Source organism: Patagioenas fasciata, chromosome 2 (genome assembly GCF_037038585.1).
Source record: "Patagioenas fasciata isolate bPatFas1 chromosome 2, bPatFas1.hap1, whole genome shotgun sequence".
NCBI classification, from domain to species: Eukaryota; Metazoa; Chordata; class Aves; order Columbiformes; family Columbidae; genus Patagioenas; species Patagioenas fasciata.
Genome location: NC_092521.1, coordinates 21,446,334 through 21,472,663, shown reverse-complemented (window position 1 = coordinate 21,472,663; position 26,330 = coordinate 21,446,334). Strand labels below are relative to the sequence as shown.

Here is a 26,330-nt window from a genome sequence, read left to right as displayed (position 1 = left end):
GAAGAAAATATTATAGAATTAAGAAGAAAATGCAAGGAAATATTAGACATTGATAGCATTCACAAACACGGTAATATGCATAAGAATCATTACGGAAATACCTGAACAGACGAATAAAGTAATTTTATTAACCTGACCAACGATTCTGCTTATATTCAAGGAAAGGTGGCAAACAAAATATTTGGAAAGAAGAGTCCAGAAAGCGGTAAGGTTACCTAGCGAGTCCCTCACTGATCTGGTGAGCAGTTATTCAGAAAGTAGTCCTTTTTCAGCCAATGTACACATGGTTCATAGTCTGTTCTCTAGATGAAGGTAGTATCATAAATGATGAACACCTTTATGATAAAAAGACCTTATGTGATATACTGAATATTTAAAAACTGAATTACATACTAGGAAAGAAGAAATGTGATATCTGTATTTTAATGAAACATCTGATCTCATGAAACTATACCCCCAAACGGATTAATTCAAACTGGTGTATATGTGAATGCAATCACATGGAGTGAGTCTGGCTCAAGAATTGTAAACGAAAGGTTCTCATAAAATAATAGAGTATTGAATTTTTAGGTTACCATCTGGCAGTGGTGTAAAAAGATCTGTTCTTGGTGAGGATTTATTTATTTGGCTTCACTGAGTAATTCCATTAATTATTTGAATGAGGTTATTAAAATAATACTTAGTTGGAAGAGTTGTAGAAACTTCTAGGAAAAAAAAATGTATGTTTCTTTTGATTTCCCAAAACCTACTCCAGAATTAAAATCTAGGTCTAATATTGCGATGAGACCAAACCGGTTACATTCTAGGTTTCAAATGTCTCAATAGCAGAAAAATACTGAGAAATTTGAAAAAAAAAAAAAAAAAACAAAAACAATTGGGGAAAAAGAATAATGGTGATTGGAGGCTGTAGAAGACAAGTTTGTGGAAAATGTTAAAAGGTTTAGTACACTGAATTTGCATGAGATCCATCTTAAGTCTTTACTGGGCAGTTGCGGACTAGTTAGAACCTTATCTGTTTGTGGCCGTGGCCAGAAATGGATAACTAGGGAAAGATGATAAGCACCCAACAGTCAGGTCGTGGTGTTTCCCCTGTGATACCAGCCAGCTTCTGGTGTTCTGCACTCTGCAGCTTCCTCCATCGGAAGTCCTATCTTTGCATTTACATTCGATAATCTTGATGAACTTTTCTTGTATGACTTTCTGGTATTGCTATAGCTTTGGCCTTCACTCTCTTGCCCTGCTGTTAGGTACAAAAATAACCTTCTTTTGGTGTATTTTCAGTCTTCTGCTTCATTGTTTCATTTGATGATGTCTGGTTCCTTAAGTGTAAGAAAGAGGAATGTTTATTACTACGCTTGCTGTTCATGGTTTTACATACCTCTGTCTTGTAACTACTGCTTAGTTCTTTTGCAGCCCTAAAGAAGGATTAGAGTATAGGAAGAGCTCTGAGAGCTAAAAAGGTAAAATATTTTATTTACTTCAAAAGTAAGGTAGATTAAAAGGCAATTAAATGAAATTTAAACTTCATAGCTGTAGAGCTCAGCATTGCTAGTCTTTATATACATTTTTAATACAAGGTATTAGGAAAAAAAAAAAACCAAACAAACTGTTAAATATATGCCTGAAAGATGCAGGACAGCAGCATGTTCTGCAGTTAAGCAAACTGCAGTGTCTGCCTCTACAATCTACAGAGTAATATGAACAGTGATATTTATTATAATGTAAAGTTTGAATATGCTGATACCACAGCTTGAATGTATTTAGAAAACAGTCAATTTTCAAGATTCAAATGTTAGAGAAATTGAAAAAATTGGTCTGGTTGTGAGTCCCCATGGTGGACAATGAAGTATTTTCCCTGGCAACTTTTTGGATAGGGCTGAGTCCACCCTGGCTTAGATGCACAGAGTAAGGGGCCTCAGCACTTCTAACTGCTTCACTGTTTCTTAGGTCATACCCCTTAGAAGTTTTACTTTTTCTTGGAAGTTTGAATAATTTCTTAGTGATTGCTGTTATCAGGGACTTATGCCTAGGAATGAGCTTTTCTTCAGTTCAGTTCTTCTGTTTTCTATCTTGTTTGGATTATTTTGTTAATATAATTTAATTTACAATGTTTATATCTTTTCAGCAATCAAGTATTTTCCAAGTGAATTGTTTTTTCCATTCGGACAGATTTTCAGTAGCTATAATTCTCTGCCCCTAATTAGTATGATAGTTTGGGGGTTTTTTGGTTGGTTGGTTTTTTTGTTTGTTTGTTTGTTTAGCAGGTTTTTTTCAGTTCTTATGTCCCATCCATAACGTAAAGAGCCTTTTTTAGTTACACTAAGAACAGCAAGGCAAGGAAATCCAAAAGTGTGGCTCCCTTGTGGCTTTTCAAAACCAAAAACTTCATCTTGTTTTCCCTGCCAGTATCTTCTGAATACCGAGTTGCAAAGGTGGGCATTCAGGTGCTTAAATAACCTCCGAGCTAAACTGCAGACTGGGAAATCAGTGTCTCCCAAAGGCACAGGTAAGCTGGGAGAAGCCCTTGCTGGACCTTTTAGAAATCCTGTGAGTTTCACATCAAAAATGTATTCATTTCAAAGCCAAGTGCTGAGGAATCTATGCTCTGAGCCTAAAGGAGAATGAACGGCTTTGGAGGACGAAGCAAGAGGGTGGATGTCCTTCACTTTCTGCATAGTCACGCTTTTCCAGGCTGTACTTACTGCTCAGCTGAGCTCTCAGTACTTGTGCTCAGGATCAGCTGTAACCTGGGGCTTGCCAAAGGCAGACAGGACCTCTGAGGGTCACCTTACACCCGCACAAGTCATTAAGAGGTGCAGCTGGAGCACACAACCCCTTCCTGTGGGATTTTTTCTCCTTCCTTTCTCCCCTTATCCATTTAAGGACAATGTGTGAGGATCCTTGAAAAGCAATTCTTGCAGAAATCCTACGACTTGTGCTGCTTTTTGTAGAAAGAAATCTTTCCTTGCTGTTTTATTTGATTATAGTAAAAGTGCAGCAGTATTTGCTTTGTGTTATCCTGTGCAAGTGTTTATTAATCTAAATAATGGAACTTCAGTTATCAGAAAATTCTTGTGCCTGCATAAAGTGCTGAAGAAAGTATGAAGTCAGTATGTAGATGCTAATTTTCAGGGAGAACTCTGGGAAGATTTCTGGCTTACCTTAGCTCAAAAGTTGTTAATTTTACTATTATATTAGCTTATTTCCAAAATAGCCAAGGTATTTATAAAATTATTAGATATCCTATTGAGTTCATATGCAAGTCTGAATTCAGTAAAGGGATCTTCCTGCCCTTTTGCATGAGAATTAGTGTTAGATAACATTAACATCTACCTTAAGTTGAACAGTAAGGATAAGTACATACAGGTAAACCAAACCAATAAATGGTATAAATAAAATAAAACCTGGGTCATACCTTAATGGGCACTATTTCACTAGTGATAATGTGGCTTTAACAAAATAAATATGTTAAGAAATTGAAGTTAGGTCAGTTGTTCAGGTGAAGTTCTGGAGAGGGATGACACTATAATTTTCCTGTTTTTAGTGCTTTTAGAGTAAAAGTTCCTTATCATTTCTGTTCTTCAAATATTGTTTCTTCTGCCTCTCATATACTAATTCTTATAGTATTGAATACATTGTTTGGATTTTTCATACTTCTTCTCTTTGTCATATGTATTTTTGCCATTTGTATTTTTGTTGTTTGCGTTTATGATTTTTATTGTAGCTTGTTATTTTTCCTGTATTTTCTTTTTCTGAGGTGGTTTTACTTCTATTTTGAGTTTGAAAGAAAGGGCTGCTTGACCAAGGAACTGTTATTGTGTGATTAAATCACATTATACCTTTTTTGTCCATGGAAGATCCTTCACTTAACCTGGCTTTTCCTCACCTCTCGGTCAAAAACTGCATCATTTCAGAGTGAGAAGAGTACATTAAAATACACAATAATAATAATAATAATAAATGTTAATCAAAAAACTGCATGTGTCTTTCTGATTGTGCCAGTGTTGTGGTATTCAATTATGCAATTTTCATTGGCATATTAATCATCTTTTCAACAAACAAGCCGGCGTTAATTAAAGCAAACCATGGATAAAGACATGTTGCCGGATCATCATTCCGTTTATCACAGCGCACAGGCTGGCCGTTAAGTAAATTCTGGACTGTGAGATGAATTTCAATGTTGGCTTCATCTTTTTTGTTGGAGTTTGAATGCAACTCATCTAACAACAACAACAAACTTCAGGCTTCACAAGAGAAAGATGAATTTATTTGTAATTAATGGCAAAAGAAAAAAGATAAAGTAGTTGTATGCTTCTAATGGGAATTAGAGTATTTGGAACCAAACCAGTTTTGAAGATTTCTTCCCCCTTCCATTGCTCCCCCTCTTACCCTCCTTCAAGTGTCAGAGGCCTGAGAGCAAGGAATAAATGAACCCTCATCTACCTGTATAAATACAGGTTTCGTTTTAGCTTTGGAGTAATTAGTAAACTGATTGGCATTAAATATGCAATCTGTGCAAAGAGAGAAAATGAGACAATCTCTTTTACTGATACATGCAAGAAAGAGGTGGGAGAGAAATGCACTTGTATCTTTGATGTGAAAAGAACCAGATATTTTTGGACAAACAATAGTTACATGATAAATTTTTCAGACACTTCCCTTAGAAATGGCTTCCGTGCTGCAAGTGTGTACAATCAGGAACACTTGAATATATTTATAGATCTGTTAAAACAAGTATTTGTAGATTTTTCAAGTGTTTATAAGACCATGAGCTTATGGAGGGAAGCACTGCATGCTGCCACATGAATAGGTACTGCCTAACATAATAATACTGGTTATTGTGCTTTTTAAGAGTTACTATAGAGACTGTTGAGAGAGCAGCTGAAGGTTTAAGGGTTCCATTTTCATTTTATTTAGTTTGTGTATTGTTTTATTTGAACAGGTAATGCTTCTACTTTGCTGAGTACATGCTTCATCCAACAGGGACCACTGACAGTGGCGCAGGGTGGCTCATTTTCTCCTTGTTTCTCTTTCTATCCTGAACTCTAGGCTGATGGGCTGTCTTCAGCACTAGGTATCGTAAGTACTTTAGTCTAGATTCCTTCAAACACAGGTTTACAAGGATGCTGAATGAGTTCTCTTTTAACAGAAAAGTTTACTTAATGCGCCTGCCATGAAAACTATATGGAAGCACTAGTGTGGTATATGGTCATGTCTCAAATGAGTGTAAGAGGGTCTTGGATGATAGCAACTAAAAGTGTGTGTTCCTGGATATTCATAATGATCTGACATTCTACCTACCCAAGTCTTGCTGTGTCTTTCTGATAATCGGTTCCCTAAACTGCTTTGCATTCGGCTGTCTACACTTGAAATCCAATCAGAATACATGTAGAGAAATTTGATTTGGAAAGAATAACTGTTATTTAGCCAAATAACAATGGTTTTATGTAATAAGGTGTGCCTAAGTTAGGCAAAAAAAAGAAAAAAAAAATCAGTTTGCACTTCATTGGAAAAATTAGGAAATTCCATTCAATAGGAATTTACATTTTTGCTTGCTGTGTTCCTGGGCAGGATATATTTCTAATTCTATGCAATGAGTGAGGATGTATTTTCCTCTGGTAATAGAGTCACAGCTCAACAAACTAAACCAGTTCTCCAGGAAATCAGCATTATTATTATTATTATTATTTAGAAAGGGATTTCCTTTTTGAGTTCTCTCCAGTGTGTATTGCAGTGAAGAGAAACCAGAGGTAGATTTTACTGAGCTAACTTGGTTAGGAGAGCCTGTCTATGTGTCACATTATTTAGCTGTGTAAGGCTCATTTAACCTGCATAGCTCTATGATGCTCCAGTTAAGACTATTTCTGCAACTTAGGTTACTGTTCATGATACCTCAACTACCTCTGTCCCCCACAAAAAATATACAATGTAGAAGTACATTCAGAATTGCAGAAGCCAGTTGTCACTTTGGCACAAGAGCTTAAGAAAGGCAACCTGGGGTAAAAATTCTGCTTTCTCTAAGGTTGCAGCATTTAAATATATAAGCTTACATAGTCTATTGAACTTGATCATCCTGCACAAACTCGGTCTGTTAGAACTGCTAATAACAGTTTGTGGTCTTCGAAGGTCCCTTATTTGGACCAGCTTTGCTTCAGTGCAATCAGATCTGCAACATAGGAACAGAGTTCGATATGCCATGACTATTTTACAATTCTACTTTAAATATATCAAATCCTGTTTAAAACCATAACCTAGAAAAATAATACCGTATTTCAGATAAAATGAGTGTGTTGTAAGGTGTTGTAAAGATACTCAATGTATAATCATTTGATTGTCTTCCACTATGTTGTTTTTGTTTGAAAGCACATGAGTCAGTTTCAATCTGCTTTACTGTATAAATAAATGAAAGTAAGCTCATGGCTTTTAGTAGTTCAAGTCTTATTATAAAATGTCTGAATATTGTTAAGGAATAGAAAAAGTGTTGTAGGGTTAAAATGGACTCTAGTTAGCCTGGCTAAATAATAATATTGTTTCAAAATAGGTTAGAGGTACATATTTGAAAAGGAATTCTACCATAAGTACTACAGTGGAGTGTAAGTGCAAATGGCATCTTGTGGACTCTGAAGTGTGAACTCAAGCTTTGCTCTTCAGCTGTCTCGACAATGACCAGCTACTGACCCAGCTGCAAATAGGTACCTGCCTGTTGAACCTGGGAGTCAGCATGGTTGAATGTAACACTGACTGCATCATGTCGCTCGCTTGCATTGTGCTGATTACAGAAAACTCAGTATCATCTTGACGACTGACGTAACCAGCATAGATCTTTGCCTTTCTTTAGTGTACTAGATTGTCAGAGAAAATTTGTGTTTGCGTTGCAGATCGCCATGGCTTTGACGATCTCTCATCAGAAGTTTTGCACTAGGTAATAGGCTTATCAAATGGAAAGTAAAGCAGCATTTTGTATTTTCAGAAGCCATTAATCTCTGGAGTTCACTTTAGCATATGAGATCTGTGAGCATTCTGAAACGTTCCTCATTGCTGTTGAATGTTGTGAGAATGGAACAGAAAAATAATTTAAAGGGATGGTGGTGGTCAAAGGTCTATTTCATAGTAAAAATAGGAAAACTGTATAATGCTGTTGTTGCTTTGTTGATAGAGGTCACCAGACTAAAAGATCATCTATTATCTTGCATTCATACCTAAGCAGGGTCATATTAGATTTTATTATTTACCACACCATTAATACAGACTAGTAAAGACCATCAAAACTGCTGATGAATCTAGAACTGCTGCAGCTCTTTTGTTTTTTTTAACAAGAATCTGAATAGCAGTTAATTAGAACTGTAATTAATAAGTTATTTCACACAGTTGTCACTTATTATCATTTAATGTCATTAATATCTGTATTATTTATTATAACAGTGTCCTGTAGTAGGTCATACACAGCTCAAAGAATCTGGTGTGCATGTATAGTGCAGAAGGACTGTCAAGTTTGGAAATGTTTTTGTAAATGCCAGCAGTTACAGCTTTTAAAGGAACTTCTGCAAAAAAAAAAAATGTTACATAATACAGTACATTATTGAATACAAAGTAAATTTTCTTTTATGGATCAAATATTTGCAGTTTTAGTGTAGTATAAAACAGGTTTGAATCTTTCTAATAGGTAACAGAAATTTGTCCCAAGAGTTTTGTGAGTCTTCTGCAAAAATAAGAGCAGTATAAATATAATGGAAACATGTCACCTTCTCATAGTATTAATAAATGGGAAAATAAAGCATGTCCCTTACCTTTTTTGGCATAATTTAAGTTAGTTTATTATTTGAAAGCATCAAGCAGTGAGTACTTATTGGATATCATCAATTGGTCACAGATGTGTAAATCTATCAGTTCTCTGCACAGAAGAGAATTATATTACCTCAGTTCACTGAGAATAATTTTAGGATAAAAATGTTAATACTTTGTTCTTCCTTTGCCTTTGTAGCAAAATTAATGTAAATATATGAGTGCAAAACATTAGTATATCACCTTTGTGTTTTACACACCTTCACATTTCACTGGCGTATTTCTCCAAAAAGAACAGCAGCTGCAAATCAGGTGCATTCATCTCACACAGACAGCTTGGATACTTCTACCTTCTGGATCATTCATTCATACAAAATGCAGGCAGAGTAAGACACTCACTTATAATTATTCATCATATGTGTCAGCATAAGATATTGCACTGATGCAGTTTTGCGGTGTATATTTTCAAAGGTAAGAAGGAGTGAAATGAGAACTGGCATTATTTTTAACATATAAACAGAAATTTATCTATCTCTTTGGGAAGGAGGGGCTGTGGTTGAAAGTGCTGGAGACAAATGAAATTAGTCTTGACAGTTAGTGAGGAAAGAAATTTCATGTGCCTTTCCCTTGCCCAGACAGTCTCTTCAAAGGATAAAAGGTGTCTCCTGTGGGAGTGTTTCCATGCCTAATTTCATCCACCTGTCCTGTTTGTAACACTTAGAGTTAGTTCATGAGATCTTTGGTTGATAATATGGCACATTTTTCATTTTCATAGCAGCAAGTGATGCCTGGCTAATGAAAAGTCAGAGAAATAGTCTTTAAAATAAAAATAAATCCCCGACCCTCAAAGCCTTATTGAGTGTGCAGCACACAAGGCAAGTGGGGGCTATCACTGCTTTGGGGGAGTCTGGGCATAGGACTCAGAGAGGCAGGACCCGGCTCAGTTTGGTTGGGCTGAACAGTGTATGGAGCTGGAGACATTCTTATAAAAATACCCAAAACATGCAGGAACAGTGTCAGGGGATCAGTGTGACGTGAAAGGCTGGCGGAGAAAGTGCTCTGGGGTGAGGTGCAGTGCCTTCTGCCTTCCTTTCTTCATACGTTTAGAGAGATTTCCTGAAGCACCATCGATTCAGGGTCTGGCACTTAAAGCCTGAAGGACAATTTCATACTTTCTGCTATCCTGCCCTACATTCTTTCTGGATTAGTTCAGTAAAATTGTACTCTGCTTTCTGGGTCATTTCTATCTTATTCTTTGTGCATCAGGAACAAATACTCAGGTCTATTTGAAAATATTCTCATTTGGCAAATTATGGTGCACGTATACCCTTTCTTTAGAGGTTTGAGGGTAAATTAGTGCTATCCTGGTCTACTACTAGTTATGCTGCTGTAATGGTGGGAGTTTTTTCTTCATTCTAGAGTTTCAGTAAATTAAAAAGCGTTGTTCTATGTGTTTTCACCTGCTGGTCACTAAGTACATAAATTGTTGCTGGAATTTGGAGACCCCGTAGTGTTTTATGTGAGAATAGGTGATAGGTCCTCAAGCGTTGAAGTGTGTATTTTATTCTTTTCTATAGTGCTGTTTTGGTATTTTTCCAGCAGTCACAGAGAACTAAACGGTGGAAATTTTAAAGCAGGCACTAATGGTAGGTGTAGGGAATCAGAGAGACCCTCAGGACTGCCTTACCCCTGCCCGGCCTGGACTGGCCCCTCGGCGCAGCGCTGCAGGCCCCCCGGCCCGCTCGGCTGCACGGCCGTGCTGCCGCAGCCCCGCCGAGCGGCCCGGGCGGGTGAACCGGCCCCCGCTGGGCGGCTCCGGCCCGCCGGGCAGCAAGGCCGCGCTCCGCAGCAGCAGCCCGGGGGAGCCGGGTCAGCCGCGAGGCTGCTGGCCCGGGTTAAAGGCACAATGAGGGAGAAGAAAAGGTGGGTGAAAGTCCCGCAGGAGCAACGCGTCTTCCTGGGGAAGGAAGAGAAGGAAGAGAAGGAAGAGAAGGAAGAGAAGGAAGAGAAAGAAGAGAAGGAAGAGAAGGAAAGCCCCCGAGTTGTAGGATGGATGGAAGGAAAGCAGAGAAGAAGGAAGGCCTCCAATTTGTAGAAGCTGAGCAGCAGCTGATAAGAAGAGAGAGGCCAGTTTGACGCGGCAGGAGAACCAGTTTAACCATCAGCTGCGCTGGCTCCTGAGCTCGGCCGTCACTCCCAGCAGGGAAATGTCTCTGCATGCAGCACAAAATCTCGTCTGGGAACACAAGAGGCCCTTTTAGGTGCTGCTGGAACACCAGTTTGACCAGTAACACAGAGTTCGGTGAATCACTGATTCCAGTTGGAAAGTTATCTGCTGGCTCTAGCAGCGAAATCCTGCCTGATAAGCGAAGAGGCTCATCTGCTGGTAGCAGAGCCTCCAGTTTATCAGTGTCTGACCAGCTCATAAATCAGACTAGTGTCTGTTTTTATTTTGTTTTATCAAAATTTATTTCTATCATTGTAACAGTTAATACTTTAATAAGAGAACTTAGCTGGGAACATTAGGAAGTTAGTTAGAGACATTTTGCAGGCGCTTTTTCCCTTGTCAGTGACAAGGTAAGGTAATCCTATACACAGGCTGCTATTGTGAGATGAGAAACTGGCCTCCTTCACTGCCAGAGACCAGATGCACCTCTCTCTATCCTAATCTGTAAACGACTTAAAGGAGCCTTATCTCGGGGCTCTTCTGCTTCATTTCATGCTTGATTTACTTTAATTTGTCTGATAGGGCACAAGGATTTGGAGACGGCCCATCTTTCTGCAGAAAATGTTCAGATTTTTTTTCCTTGGCATTGTTGTGTTGGGGGTTTTGACTTCTTTTTTTTTTTTTTTTTTTTTTCATGTGGAGGAAATCTTGCTCCAGTGCAGCAAGCTGCTTGAGTGTGTTTAGATTTAAGCTACCCCAGCAGAAAAGAGTTTGTGAAGTGGTATGATTGTGTGATGGGCCACATTTACATTGAAATCACATTATACGATATATCTGGACTCCTGAAGGGAGCAGTGCAGTGGAGCGCTTGTGCCCACAAGATACTTTGAAAGGGCTATATATAGTGGCAACAATTGATACGAGATTTTACAGGAGACTTTATAAATATGTAAATGGGTGTTATCTGATTGGGTTCTTTGGCTACACATCTGTACCTCAAAGGAAGTGGAGCTGTGAGAACTACCAGGAAAACAGTAGTTTGCATTCTAAGTGAGGCTGAGAAATAGAAATGTCTCACAGGTTGACAGCAGGTCAGGGTGGAGGTGCTTTGCATACTTTGGAGGTAAGCTTCTTTGATGTGAAAGCGATCTCTTACTTCCACTAGAAAGGTAGAATTACCACGAACAATTTTCATTTGTTTTATAACATGGCTTAGATCAGGAGCCATTGACCTTTAGCATTCCTTGTTATTTCTTTAAATTGCTTATGTGATATGGCACTGGGGGGAATTGCCTTTACGTTTTTTTGCATTTTAAAAAATGTACTTTCAGTGGCCCATGGGAGAGAAAATAAAGTCTTTGGTACATTGATCCCTTGATTAGTTATTTCCTAAATGAAAATGGAAATACTATTAAAGCAGTAATAATGCTATGTCTTAATAGTTGAGGAGTCAATAAATGGCTCCCATGTGCTTCATTAAAGTTCTTAATGAAGCCATTTTTGATAGCTGAACTTTACATTATCTCTGCTTTAGTCAGATACTTTTTAGGGGAAAGGAGGCAGTAATTTGATGGGAAATGGTTTTCTTGTTCACTCTAGTAAGTATATTACTAAAATCCCGTGTATCATCGTATCTGTTTTATAGGGTTATGCAAAACCCATCAATTGTAAATATGATTATCTGTAGCTGTTCACTGAATATATTTTTTTTTCCTGGCAATTCATGCATTTTATTTTTTGTATTTGTGTTATGGCATAACCATACATTCATAAAATGTAGTATTTTTTCATCACTGTGTTTCCATATTGCAACTTACAGGATGTTCTAAGTATTTCTGTGCAGCCCCGCTGCAGTGGCAGCCTCATCCTTCCTTACACCCTTATTGCAGTAGTTCTTGATCATTTAATTTCTCCCTCCTCCTCCTGGCACTGGATTACCAGCCCTGACTGAACCCTTTATATTTTGACAGGAAGGATTTAGAGTCTCTGAGATGAATACGCCATTCGTTGATGAGCTAAAAAAGGGCGTGAAAGGCTTGTGGGCTCCTCTTTTACCTTTCATGAACTCTTCTACAACCAATGGAGTGGATTCCATTTACGTTCCCTTACACAATAAATATGAGTAAGGAGATCTGAGTTAGGTCTTGCAGGTCTTCCTAATGGCACCTTCACCGTGGTGAAAGTTGTTTCCCAGGATTGCTTGGGCAATATTTATTGTGTTATCATAACTAAGTAGAATAGTTATCATACAAGAAAAGAAGTCATAAACACATTGCAGCTGTACATTTTGTGTTATACAAAGCTGTAAACAAAACTCTATATTCTCTTCAGTTTTAGAAATGGGTAGTATAAAAACCAGATAGTTTTGGAGTCATAAAATCATAATATAAACATGAGAATACTGAGTTATTTCCTGAGTGACACTGGGCAGCTCCTAAAATTTGCCTAAAATTTGACCTTGGTTTTCTTTTGCGCTATTCTGGGTGTGTAGGACCTGGTTTCCACAGGTAAAGGGCTTCACTGGTGAATTAGAAACACGTTGAAAATCGAATTCTGAAAGTCAAGCCCAGCCTGAGCTGCACAAAACTAGAAGACTTTCAGTTAGATTTAATATATTGCTTTTATTAAGAGTGGAAGAAGGCTAGTATTACCTTGATACCTTAAGTAGGAAGATGTGATGCCTTATTTGCTTTTATGTTTCTGACACACTGAAATCTTCTGATAGAAAACACTGTTAATATATACATTATTAGAACTGTAAATACAGAATATAACCCAGCATGTGTACATCCTAGTTAGCTGTTGCCTGGGTATCTAAATGTCCTAATGAAGGTAGTGTTGAAATGCACCTATGTAAATTTCTGTGTTAACAGTTGAATTTTAGTAGGTACATGCTTTTCCGTAACATTTGGCTTGGCTGTACATATTTATGGTACACTAAAGGAGAATTCTTTCCATTTCAATTTATAGAAACATATTTTTGATCCAATTAATAATAACTGAGGAGGAAGTGAATAGGAACAACAAACAGAAATAAGAAAAGGGTAAAAAAGGAGCTCAGAAGAACTTCAATAGCTAGAAGATGGAACTAACTATAAAAAAATCATTTCCACAGAGAACAGGTTGTATTTTTCTCTTTTTTTGCTTTTTATCTTTTTTTTTTAACAAAATAGACTATGTTAGAAATTCGTAACAACCTAATATAAATGAAGATGGTCATCAAACTGGTTTTGATTTTTTTATTGGTAATGCTGAGTGGTGCTTCCAATATAACCTCAAGGTCTAAACAAACCAAGTCTGGAAGAGAAGGCCAAAGGAGCTGGGTAGACCTCGTCCACCCTGAGGTGGGTACTCTACACAGAACTCTTACAGAAAACCATCCTTCTCCATTTAGACACCATTTTAGAGAGGGCGACATGGGTGACTCCTGAGGGTAAAGGCCTTACTGATGCTCAGAACGTTGCAGGTTACATAAGAGAAAAGGGCATACGGCGTATCTAAGGATTCTTGAGGATATTCTTCATGAACAATTGAAAATGCTGGTTTTACAGTGCTATACTGAATGTACTCTTTTCTCCTGAATAAAGTTTCGGACTCAGATGCATTCTTAGGTGAAGTCAATGGGAAGGCATCTGATCAGCTGGCTTAACTCAGTAGGTTTTATTAATAGGTAAGTATTTCTAGTAAATGTGTTTAAAATATCAGCAAGAAAGGCATAGCCATCTGGCAAACATGAAAATTCTTTTAAAATATATAAATGGTGAATTAAAATTTTCATCAGATGGAAGCAGCTTCTCATATAAAATATTTTTCAAGGTTTTTCTTTGAATCCCAGCCTCTGTCTCTACTGATATTTATGGTTTCACTAAAATGTTCAGGTAGAGAAATACCTGCTCTCATAAATCATTTACAGATAATACTGGTTCAGACGCTCTCTGTCCAAATTGATAATGGATATCTGATTCAAAAGAAATGTCTTGTTTCTCAAAAGTTCTATGGAGGATGCACGAAGATAGTAAAGCCAAAAACCCCACAAAAAAACCCACAAAGAAGCGAAACCACAACAAACCAAAAAAAGCCTCCAACCAACCAAAACAACCTTTTTTTTTTTTTTTTTAATTTCAGCTTTGCTGTTATCTGTTACAGTAGTCGCAGAAGTTGGCAACAGAACAAACCACATAATGGTTGTCTGATTTGTGGTTTCATAATTCAGACAACTTTCGGAAAGTTGAACTTGTGTCTCTATCGAGAAACTTTTGGCAAATTGAGAAATATACGTGCATTATAAACAATAAGAACAACAACCAAAAAAATCTCCCAGTTTGGAGCCATGTAGAGCACTGTGTTGCTGTTAGAAAGGGAAAATGCACCTGGTTTCTCTTTTTTTTTTTTTTTTTTAAATGTGCAGGACTTTTAGGGTAACTTGCTAAATTATTTATAATTTGAGGGGGAATTTTTGGCTTCTGTTTTTCTTCGATGTATTTACTCTTGCTGTCATCTCTTCTCTTGTTTTGTATTTGTACTCTTATTCCGTGACTCATTGGATCTAAGACCAGAAATGGCATAAATTCAAATGCTTAATTAAAACAAAAGAGATTGAGTTTTGAGGAGTTTCTACCTTAACTTTTTAGGATCCCTGTTTTGGAAGTGTTTTGGGCTGAGTTTGAACTTTGTGGGGTTTGTTTAATTTCCTTATTTGCCATGATTTAGCTTCCAGTGTGATGTGGGTGATCCCAGAAGCAGCAGTGGGTCACGCAAGAGATGAGCAGCATCTTTTGGGGACAGGGAGGAGAAAAGCTGCTGGGAAGGGGCCGTGGAAGCAGTGCTCGAACCGTGTGTTGAACCTTGGGAGCACAGGTTGGCCCCTGGAGACAACAATTGCATGGTAAATTCTTAGAATGGTCAAGGACAAGTCTGGGATGTGGTCTGAGTCCTTTAAAATCCTTCCTGGTATTTGTGAGTTCACTGTACAGTCTGTGTGTTAAAAATAGAGTTTAACTTCAGTCATTATTTAGATACAATACTTACATATTTTGCTTATTTTGTCTTCCAGAGGCCCAAACCTCTGTAGTTTTACGCATCTCTCATGCATAACAAATTGAAAGTATGTGTGTTGATTTGCTGGAAATGAGTCTTTCACTAAAATCATGCAGATTCCTTTGTATTCTTATAACTACAAAACTGGTATGAGCAGAGATGAAAAAGTAGGTGGAGTTGGCCTTGAAAGCGGTGCTCTCCATCTAAACAAGCTGTAGAAAATAGCATTGTCACAAAGGAAAATTGAAAAATACAACAAAAACAACTTCATGCTTCAGAAGTGTTTGTGTCCCAGGTAAATGTTGCTGCATAGTCTAAAGCGTGCTTTAATTGCTGCAAGCCTCCTGATGAAGATACTCTGGGACATTTTCAGAAATTTCCTGGTCTCTTAGGTGCTTGTGTCCCACAGCATCCTTATCACAGAGATTTTTAAACCTTTCCATTGGTTGTTTTTTAGGGATTGACTCCCAGATATCAGACATTTATTTTGTAGAAAGGACAATTGCGGAGCAAGATTTTAAGATTATGTAAATCGACATAACACCTTTTGTCTGCCGTGGCTTTGATCTGGCTGTAACTCTGAGTTGTACCAGCTGATGGTTTAATTCTGTACTCACAAAAACAGTGGTCAACAGTAAACTTGTTGAATGACAAAGCAGTGGTGTATGGATGAACAGAACATTGACACCGTTTGGAGAGAACAATCATATCCTACAGTCTGAATATTAAAAGGCAATAACAAGATAAATAGCCATATGTGTTTCCTGGCAGCATTTTGTTCCATTGTATGTCTGAGTAATTCCTTTCACCTCACTGGACTTTTGATTTGTATGAGTGAGAATGAGAAGACCAGTTGTGTCACTGGTGAGAGTGCAGCATTTTGACTGAGTTAGGCAAAAGCTCGGTTTTTTCCCCCATCCTATTTTATAATTTAAACATATCCCCTGACTGTAATCTACATTTATCAGACTATCTGCATGGCACGAGAAAAGTTACTTTTTTTCAGGAATTAAATTTGTAATTGTTTTAATGATGATGAAGGCTCTTACTATTTGGTTAGGTGAATAAATACCAACTGGAATTTGATTTATGAAATAATACCTCATTCTCTACATGAAAGAAGTAAAAGTAGTTTGTTTGATGACGGTCTTCCCAGCCTATTTCCATTTCAGGTGGTATCGTCCAGGTTTTTTGGTCTCATTCTTCACCTCAATGTTTGTTTGTTTTTCATAGTAGTAGTAGTTTCACTGAGTAATATTAGAAATTTTCTAAAATTATAGGGTGCTATCTTCTTCAACTATCTTTGCAATTATGATACGGAAATATTGCATCAGCAACTTTCTAAACATAGTATGCAGTGGTGACACGAGTTAATTGAACAGTTGGGAGATAATGCAGTATCATTGACACGATTTACTATGTAATTACCATTGTTTCCAGTGGAGTTATCATGTCAGTGCCACCTAATATCATATGTTATTTTGTGATAACTGTGAAATTAACTTATCATCCTGTTTTGAGAGACTCTGTTGGTCTTAGACCAACCACTCTCCCCAAAGTTAAATAGAAGAGCTCAGTAATAGACTGACCTGCCCACTAGCTTTGGAGTGTGGCAATTAAATCATAAGTCTTATATTAAAGCTTTGAAAGAATATAGTGCTAAATTCATTTCATTCAGAGTCCTGAATGGTTTAACTTCTGAATAAGCTGTCTTGCTGCAAGTGTCTATCCATCTGAATGAATCTGGCAGCATTTCTACGGCATGAGGAGAAATAGTATATAATTCAGCAAAACATTTGAAATGTCTTACATTTAACATAAACGTTCTTTCTGATTTTTCCTTTATACTTGTGCAATGAGGAAAAAAAATGTTTCTATATTAATAGCATGCATCTCCATACATCTTTTTACTGGGTTCACTTTATTAATTTATTTCTTAAGTTTCAGATTTTACTTATGATCCAAGCTTTTGCATTCATTATTCAGGCCGTGATTTGGTTGGAATTCCATCTCAGTGAAAATGCTCAGGATTTTTTTTTGAAAGTTCTCAAAGTAATGGAAATATCAGCAAAAACTTTAAGAACCTTGGTTGTCCCTTTTAATCAAAGTGGAAAGGAAAAAAAATTAAACAGAAGACAGAAGTAAGCATTTCATTTTATTTTACTTTGTTTTTTTGTTATCTAGGTTTTTGTGACTACCTGTCTCCAGATGAAAACTTTGATAAGTAGTTCAAAACCAAAGACTTCCCATCTCACTTTTTATTTGTGAAACTGAAACTTAAGGTGACAATTCATGTTCTGTTATCTGCTGCAATATTTTGTGTCCTGTATTTGTGAATCTAATAATGATGTTGAAGCAGTCAGTTTTGTTATAATTACGTTTGACACTTGGGCTTTCCTTTATTTTTTGTTAGAATGGAATTTGGTACATTTCAATTTTATTTTCTTATTAGATATTTCCTTGTTCACATGATGTGTTTCTTTCCTCATTGACTCAGCAAATGCATTAACAGTTAAGACAAACCATCTGAGCTGTTAAACACATTGTATGTAGGAGCAGCAGAATAACCTAAGGGGTCCCAGAAATTCATCTGCCATTTCTGGAAACAAACTTTTTATTTGTTTTTGTGAAATAAGTTAAATTGGCTCCTTATGTCTGAATCTGACTTTCGTTCTACAGGACAAATAAAATATGTGAGTATTAATTAGGTTGTCTCCAGAATATTGCACCCTGTTATCTTCTGATATGGCAACTTAGTCTTTTATAGATTTAATTCTTCTGAAACAGACATTGGTTATACTAATTAGCACCAGACTTGACTACAAATATTTCTCTCTTACTGAACATAAAGTTGCATGTTTCTGATTTTCTGTTTACATCATGGGTTTACTTATTGATGTGGAAGTGCTGTTGAGTTTTGTGTATGTCTGTAAATGTGCTTCCACTTGAAGTCCCCTCTGCTGAGTGCTCCCTGGTGCACAGCTCTGGTGTTCAGACGTGATTGAACGCTTGCACATAGGTTTGCTGAATGAGCATTGTACAGTAAATCAACTGTGCTGTTGCGTTGTAGATTAATAATAAAAAACATCAGGGAGCAGGAATACCTAGGCAAGAGTTCTGAATGGCAGGAGAGAGTCAGTGGTGGTTTTTAGCAGGTAAGAAAAAAAAATTAGCAGTTTTGAGCAGTTTTTTGCTACCATGCTAACCTTTACTTTCCGGGTATATTAGGTAAGAAAAACCTTTGAGGAGACAGTAGTGCCTTTCTTCCAAAGTGCAGGATTTTCTCTCCACATCAGTTCTAGATGGTATCTGTGATCAAAGGGACATATACTGTTCATATGCTTCCTCTGTACTTCAGAACCAGGGGTGACCTGGAGGGTGTATAAGTGCCCTTGTGTGGTTGCCTGGAAACTTTGGCCCACACAAGTGTCAACTTTCTTTCATGGTTATAAAGGAAGACTGAGCCTCACAGAGAGCTTTAGTCTTAGAGAAAAAAGGTCCTTGTGTGTTTTAAAACAAGTGTCTCACCAGGAGATAATGGTAGAGCAGTGGGTTATAAATGATGTATTTTGTTCACTTCGCCTTGATAATGACACGAGGGAAAAAAAGTTCATCGCTCTCTTATCAAAATACTGTGACATTTCTCCTTCAACTGTAAAATTTCCTATCACATTCCTCTACTGCAACAGCAACTAAATTTACTCGATTGTAGAGACTACATAATCTCTCATCAAAAGGTGTCTTTTTTTATTCTTCCTTTTCTCCTTACTTACTTATACTTCAGGAAAAGCACTGCGGTTGCTAAAATCACTGTTTTTACAATGCAGTAAATTTGCTTTCAAGGAATTCGTACATTAGCTAGTGACTAATATGCTGTGCCATGTAGGCTCTTTTTCTATGTTGGCCAAAGACAGTATGCCGTTTTCTGTTGTCATGTCTTTTTACTTTAATCACGTTAATTCTTGATGATGTATTTTTAATGAAGCATATCACAAATGAAGGTGACTGCTAATTGTTGAAGACCAAAAGCACTGAAAAGCAGTTGAGCTTTTCTCAAGCAATGACTTATTTTCCCTAAGTACAGATTGCTTGTTTGACACAAGGGATGGCATTTTTGTTCCTGCAAGCAAATACCTTTCTGTAGCATTTCCAGCTTACAAAAGTACAGATCTATATGTTCTTCTCAGGGAAACACGTCCGTTTGACTTCTGTTTTACCATCTGCCTGAAGTATGGCTGTCAAACTGCACATCTTCACGGTTTGTAGGGTTGCCGTTCCCTCAGATGGGAATGGCCGTGCAAACGCAGCCGTGCTGCTCGGGGCCTGTCTCCTAAATGTCTGTTCAAAGGCAGCTGAAGTAAATGGGAGTTGACACCGGCGGGTTTTGGATAAGTTATGCCTTTGTCCAATGCAGAGGAGTGGTGTACTACTACGTGCAGCAGACTGGATTTCATCTGCAAAAGTTGGTGTGAAACAAAGGTACAAACACTTATAAAACTATGGAAGGCTATTCTCAAAAGAGTCTTTTCTGTTTCCGTTGCTGTTAATGGCAAACATGGTAAAATAAAGTGCTTAAATTCAAATGTATGTCCATTTACACATTTTGAGAGTTATCAGTATAATGATACTAAGGGTACTGAAAAATCAGTAATGAAATGTGCAGCTCTGTAAACCAGATTCCCATAGTGAAAGTTCAGCCGTGCAACTTTTTCCCAATATTTTGCCCATATCATTTTCTAATATGGATAGATCAAAAATGGTATAAAACTACAGCATATTGCTTTAAGTAACTAAAAAGTTAACAGAAATAAATAGTATTGCTAAAATGCAGAGGTAAATCTCAGGGTGGAAACACATCTAAGAGAAAATAACAGCTTAGTGTGCACATGGAGGGCAGCCTGGAGTCCAGACTGCAGGCACAAAAATATTTTGTTTCTTCCAACAGAGCGAATATTGAAGAACTGTTCTAATGCTAATATAATGATTGGCTCCTTACAATGGATCCTGCTCCGAGTTATAATGTTTTCAGAATTAATCTCCAGAGACATCTAGAGGATATGTGACATTCCCTGCAGGACTTGGAGCTCTCTACTTCAGTGGTAGACTTGTAATAATAATAAATACCCTCATGTTAATTATGTGAAACTATACTAATATCAAATGACGATGTGGATAAAATCCCTATGTATGTGTAACTGTGTCCTGTGCCTGACATGCACATGTTCTGTTTCAAGCAACTGTGACTTTTTTATATCTTAGAGAAGAGTTTACTACTGACTGAATCATCCTTTGGGACAAATAAAAAGTGAAGTAATACAGGGATACCAATGTTTTATGATATATATGATGACTGGGGGTGAAATTGGGGATAAGTGAAAGTTCATTTGATGTTACATTCTTCTGTTTCATAGTGACATGGTAATCTGTTGGAAGATATATTGTCTTTAGTCATGGTCTTTTGAAACACAAGCTTATGGATGGACTGTTTGTGAAGTGCATGACATTGTTTTCATATTTTTCAAGAGAAGGCATGACCATCTGTTGCATTTGAGAAACTGAAAAGGATATTTTTATGCAAACTGCACTTTTATTACTGGCACAACTCAAGGCAAGCTCTTGATTTAAAATTTTACATTTTTATTAGTTGAAATTGTGAGATTACATAGTAATTCAATTTTTATTTGCATTGGAGTGGTCACTGGAAACAGTCCTCACACTCAAGAAATCTCCCATGCTTTTGCACAAATAGTCTTTGCTTCACAGGACTAGGGTCAGCGGTACAGTACATTCACATATTAATCAATAAATGTGTGTTTTAAGTATTAACCTGCAAATGTATGCTGTGAATTTTGTACACATGGCATTGTAATTTAAAGCAAAATTAGCAGCGAGGAAGAGAGGGCTACCATAAGCGTACTGTTTTACCTACAGTCCTAAGATACAGCACAGAAATTTGCAAGTAATTTTTCACGTGGAAATTGGCAAAAAATAATCTTGAAATGAATTTACACTTCCTGCAAATTGGGCAAAGTAACTTAACCACTAAAGTTTCAAAATTTGATTGCCATCTCCGGGCTAAATAGTGTGGGGTGCTGGGTGGTGAGGGGGAAATCCAGAATAGTCTTAGTCTGGAAGCATGGTTTACGAAAACATTCATTGTGATTTCTGAAGACACGTCATCAGCAGCAAAATGGGAGAATCTGAGCGTCAAAATTAAGAGACTGTGGTAGGTGTAGCAGCCTCGTATTCTCAGTGCGTGACATTTCCCAATTGTACAAGTTATGTGAGTGATCTTTGATTCCAGTTGCCAAAATTGAAACAGGGACTAAATCTAAGTAAACTGTCACACTTCTGACAACTCAGAGGCCTTAAGCATGGTTCAAGGCTTTGGCAAACAACTCAAAATTTCTGATACAATAGGCAAGATATCAGAATAACTGTGGCTTAGCATGCCAAGTGCATAGCTGAGTGAGAGAAGAAAAGCAGATGTCACCAAGAGGCAAGAGGTACTTTTGCGTGAACAGATATGCCTAGACAGATGTAGATTGATCAGTATATTGCTTGATTGCATTTAGTTATGTTACGTATTTCACATGGTTGAGACCCAAAAAAAGAATAATCTGCAGGGCAGTCTGGCCTGTGTCTGCCAGCCCAGCACACATTCTTACCAGAGGAGCTGTGAGCGATATCCATTTGCTTGGCAATGGGAACTGTAGAAAACATTGTGCCAATCTTTTGAGGACTACAGACTCTCCTCATTTGTTTGGGGAGTCGTTACAAAGTGAGAACTTAAAGGCAGAATTTGCTTTTCTGTTTGGGTCTTGCTCTATTTGTCAGCGCAGCAGCTGAAATTGCTGATGGTCCCATGAATACAAAAAACACGAGCTCTTTATAAAACACATTTCTTGGTTTTCACAGAAGGATGTTGAATAGCTTCACTGGTGTCAAACAAAAATTATATGGTGTAGGGCTTCTGGTTTTTTGTTTGTTTGACTTCTGTTGTTGTTGTGTAGGGTTTTTATTTTTCTTTTCCGATCATTTGTAAAAAGCATACAAGGGCTACAGACTATACTGGGGACATTTTTGTGATGAAGAAATGACGGGAAGTGACAAATCTTGCCATGCAAAAATAATAATTGTTTTCTGAGAGCACTATCAAAATAATGAGCGAACATTAAGAAATATAGATTATTTAGATGTAGATTCAGAATCTTTAGATTTTAATCAAATACTGTTCAACTGTTATGTAAATTCTAATTCTTCAGATGCATTCTGTCAGACAGGTAAAGCATGGCGTGGTGCTGTGTATACATGACAGTCTGTAAATGAAGAATTGGAAGTAATTGCAAAGGTCATTGGCACAGAAATCATGCAAAGAAGGGCTCACTGTGAAAGGGAAAATTAATTTTGACTTGGGAAAAACATAATGCATCTAGAGAACTTTAAAACATTTATGTTGAGAAGAAGAAATGTATTTGTTATGGATTTTGAGATGAGAAAGTCAAGATGCTTGTTGCTACATGGGCTGGATACAGCTTTATTAGAATTTTTAGATCTGTTTGCTGTCAAGTAGCCACGTTTGCTGAATTCCATTTTACCAAATATTTCAGTGTAAAATGCTAAGAGATTGGAGAAAAGTAACAAAACGTAAGATCAAAAAAAGACTTTCTAAAGGATTTCCATGCAATACACAGTATGTGGACAATGTACTGAGTGCCAGGTCTATGATACTGTACGGGTAATTACAGTAATGCTGAATTTTAGGATTCTCTGACACTGTTTTTGCAGAAACCAAGAGAACAGTCTGAGCAGGTGAAACTAAAGAAGAATGAGAAGGAGGAAACTGAAAGACCCTTGTAAGAAAGGAATGATGCTCTGTGTAGTGGGAATAAACTTTTTGGTTTATTGTGTAAACAACATATTGTACGTGTAACAATTAGAAGGTTTGTTAGCAAGAGGTGTATTACGTTGATAGAGTGAATTACATCAGACAAGGTAAAAAGAGAAGGTATCGTTGAAGGAATCGGAGGCACACACACACAGATCTTACTCCTGTCCTACCAGTGTGCACACAGACACTCCCAGGGACGAGGAGGGCAAAAGTTACTGGGATGCCCAGTAAGTTACTCCTTTCTTTTCTCTGCACTTTTGTTTATGTGTAATACACTAGTATGGAGCTGGGGCAGGGGCAAGTAGCCCGTAGAACCCTTCTCCTCACCCTTCTTCTGGCCCAGCTTCTCCCAGTTATTTTTCATGTAGATAATCAGATTTAAAACATAATTCTCTAATTAATAATGTGTAGGACATGAGATAGAAATTCATTTAATATGGAAAAATTGTGGTTTATAATTAAAGGTTTGGATACATAAACGTGCTATTGTGGCTTAGCAAGTTCCAGACATTGTCTGACTGCTGGTAACTGTCCATTGGTGTGCTTGAGATGGTGAGTTCAGAGGGATTTGACTCAGTCCTTCGACCAGCATTCATTTAGCTGGCCTCTTTTTTCCCTTCTGCAAGTCACAAGCCTCAAACCCAGCACATATCTGCATCTAGTGCCTTTAGCAAAGAGATTTAAAGCCTAAAAATGCAATTATGTACAAGAGGCATGCAGGGTGGGTGAGATAAAATAACTGGTAGCAACTTTTCTCCATCGGCAAGCGGAGGCGAACACAGCAGTGTAAACCCCAGAGCCCTCGGGCAGAACCCAAGAAAATGTTGTATTCGCAATGTCTTTTGGTAGTTGAATTGTACAAATGAACTCCGGAATGATCTTTTGTTGGTGTAACTGTTGTGAGTGTAAACATACGTGAAAGGAGAGAAAGCAATAATATAAAAACCACAATGACTGGAATTTGTTGTCGCTACACACTGAATGCTGTTTTTTGCACAGTAAAGTGGTTCATGGGAAATACATTATTGATTATGTTATTGTAAATCGTTTGCAGGTGAGAGATATTTTGTATTATTACTTGTGCAGAGTCCAACACTCATATAAAGGCCAAATGGGAATTTCACTTGATGGAGCCCTGCATTTTAGATACTCTTCTGTCGACAGCTGCCAGTAGTGCAGCAGAAGTGCCAAAATCAAAGGTATTAGGTAGAAAACTCACAGCAGCCTGCATTTCTGGAACTGGACAACATCAATCAGGTAATAATTTGTGTATGTGTCTATGTACAGTGCCAGCATTGTGGTGTTGAATGCAGGTAATGTGGCCACCTGACCTATGGGCATTGATCTTCTTCCCTTGTCCCGTTTCACAGACCCGGAGCAAGAGAAGCGTGGAGCCTGCGCCAACAGGCGCTGCAGATTTCCAGGTGCGTGATGCTGAATGCCTGAATCACAAGACCATCACTGTAACAGGGGCACTTCAAATGTTTATGCTGTCTCCAGAATTCCCATCGCCTTCAGGATTGTTCTCCATTATAAATAGCATTTTTTATTATTTTAAAAATTAATTTAATTTAACTTCTGCAAACATTTTATGATTCTCCTCTGCAAAACCAGAAAGAAATGAAAAAGTGGAACAAGGGGACAAGGACAACTGTGAGGAGTTATCCTCAGTTTATTCATTGCACAGGCTTTTGTATCGTTAAAAGGACCATGATACAACAACTGGCAGATTATGACTTCTCGTAGCTTCAAGCAGATAGTGCCAGGAAAGTCAACAGAGACATGATATACTGAGTCTAATTTATCATACTAGTTTTCTGCCTGTGAAGCCTGAAACAGTGAAGTGTTTAGGTTGAAATACTGATCACATTCACAGTTTCTGGAGGGTGGCTTTCAGGTTTAGTGGAATGGAGTGAGAATGAAAGAGCTGTTAAGCTGTCAGTAACCATTAAGCTGTTGGCATCCCAAACTCCTGGAGAAAAAAAGCCAACAAAACCCACAACTACATAAAACATGAACACTTTCCTCCAGAAAAATGTTGTAGTTATGAAGGCATTCCAGTGACCTGAAAATCAAAATATAGTTTTGATTTTTTCTTTTTTTTTTTTTTTTAATAAGCCCTCACTTAAAAAAAAAATCAGTTGAAATTGAACTTTAAACAGGCTCATTGCTGTCCTTCTACTCTCTTCGTGAGTGAGTGGTTCTCATTGTCAGTGTTGAAATTTTCTGATGTAGCGAATGTTCTGTGTGCTGGAAATTACCATTGATTTCCTTTATGTTTTTTTTTTTCCAGAGTCCACAATTTATCACCCTAAAATATTCTAGCGAAAATCACTGCCGAGTTTCCCATTCATCTTGTTTTTTTTTTTTTAAAGAAAGAACAGTAACTGTAAAAATTTACTTTTGCATTTTCAAAAATGCCTTTGACAAAATGTTAGTGCAAAGAAGGAAGTAACTGCGGAGAGTAATTTCAGACACCTCCATTTCAGTGGAAATTGAAAAACTGCTGAGAGAAAGTGAAATGGTGATGGGATGAGCATTCTGTAGGAACACCGCAGAACTACACTGAACAATCATGTTGAACATGCAGGGCCTAACTGAAACCTGCTGAGGTCAATTAAAATCTTGATATTAATTTTCATAGGTTTCAGATTAAGCTCATCTTTATTTTGTGAAATTATATTAGGATGGATTTTTTTATTTTTTTTTAATCCTCAGGCTTGCATGCTTCTCTCTCCGTACTTCTTTTTATGTCTCCTAATAATGCTGGTTTTAATTTGGTGTTCGAGTTCTATTGCTCCCTGTGAGAAGTACATCTCTAATATAAAAAGAAGATGGGAAACAGTTACCTGAAGGTGGTGTTCTCCTATTCAAAATGTTCTTTCCAAAATGCCAAGTTTTGTCTGATGGAAATATTTCAAAGATTGACTCTGAATTATTTAAATAAACATTCTTTATTAAATAAAATTTCAAATGTGGTTAGTGCGATATTCTGTCATAATTTACTCAAATTATGCATACTGGTAGATCTTTCTTCTGTTGTTCTGTCCACTGTTGTCAGTAATCTTGAAAAACTCTGCATCTGTGCTTCTGGATGCCAGACTATTTTAGGCAATGCGTCTAAGAAGATACTTATTAGTCTTATCTGTGGCACATCGTTACAATGCGTGACGTTTATCTTTGCTATGCATAGACATGGGTTTAATATTACAGCAAATGACTATGACTACATTCCAGCATGGTGTATCTCTCTCCGTAAAGCTACATGTTCCCAAAAACTTGGGAAACTCATCTTCTGTCTTTCCTTATGAATCCACAAAGTAATGAAACATATCAGTCTAAGGATAAGTTATGGGTGTATTTTTTTTTTTGTAACACATCCGGCAAGACAGTTCTGAATCAAATGAATAAATCGAGACTGTTTTTAGCCCTCAAATTTCATGTGCTGCGGTA

At 37.4% G+C, this 26,330-nt stretch overlaps 1 protein-coding gene across 6 annotated transcripts in view; it reads left to right on the top strand.

Annotated features, from left to right (window-relative positions):
• ZFPM2 (zinc finger protein, FOG family member 2) overlaps nt 1–26,330 on the top strand; it is a 315,150-nt gene that overhangs the window by 111,155 nt on the left and 177,665 nt on the right. The window contains exons 4-5 of one of the 6 annotated variants that reach the window (XM_071803865.1): nt 23,964–24,134; nt 24,248–24,301. The exons of the other annotated variants lie outside the window; for them this stretch is intronic. Of the exons in view, the coding sequence (XP_071659966.1) occupies nt 23,964–24,134; nt 24,248–24,301 (225 nt within the window). The remainder of the gene's footprint in view (nt 1–23,963; nt 24,135–24,247; nt 24,302–26,330) is intronic. 6 annotated transcript variants of the gene reach the window in all.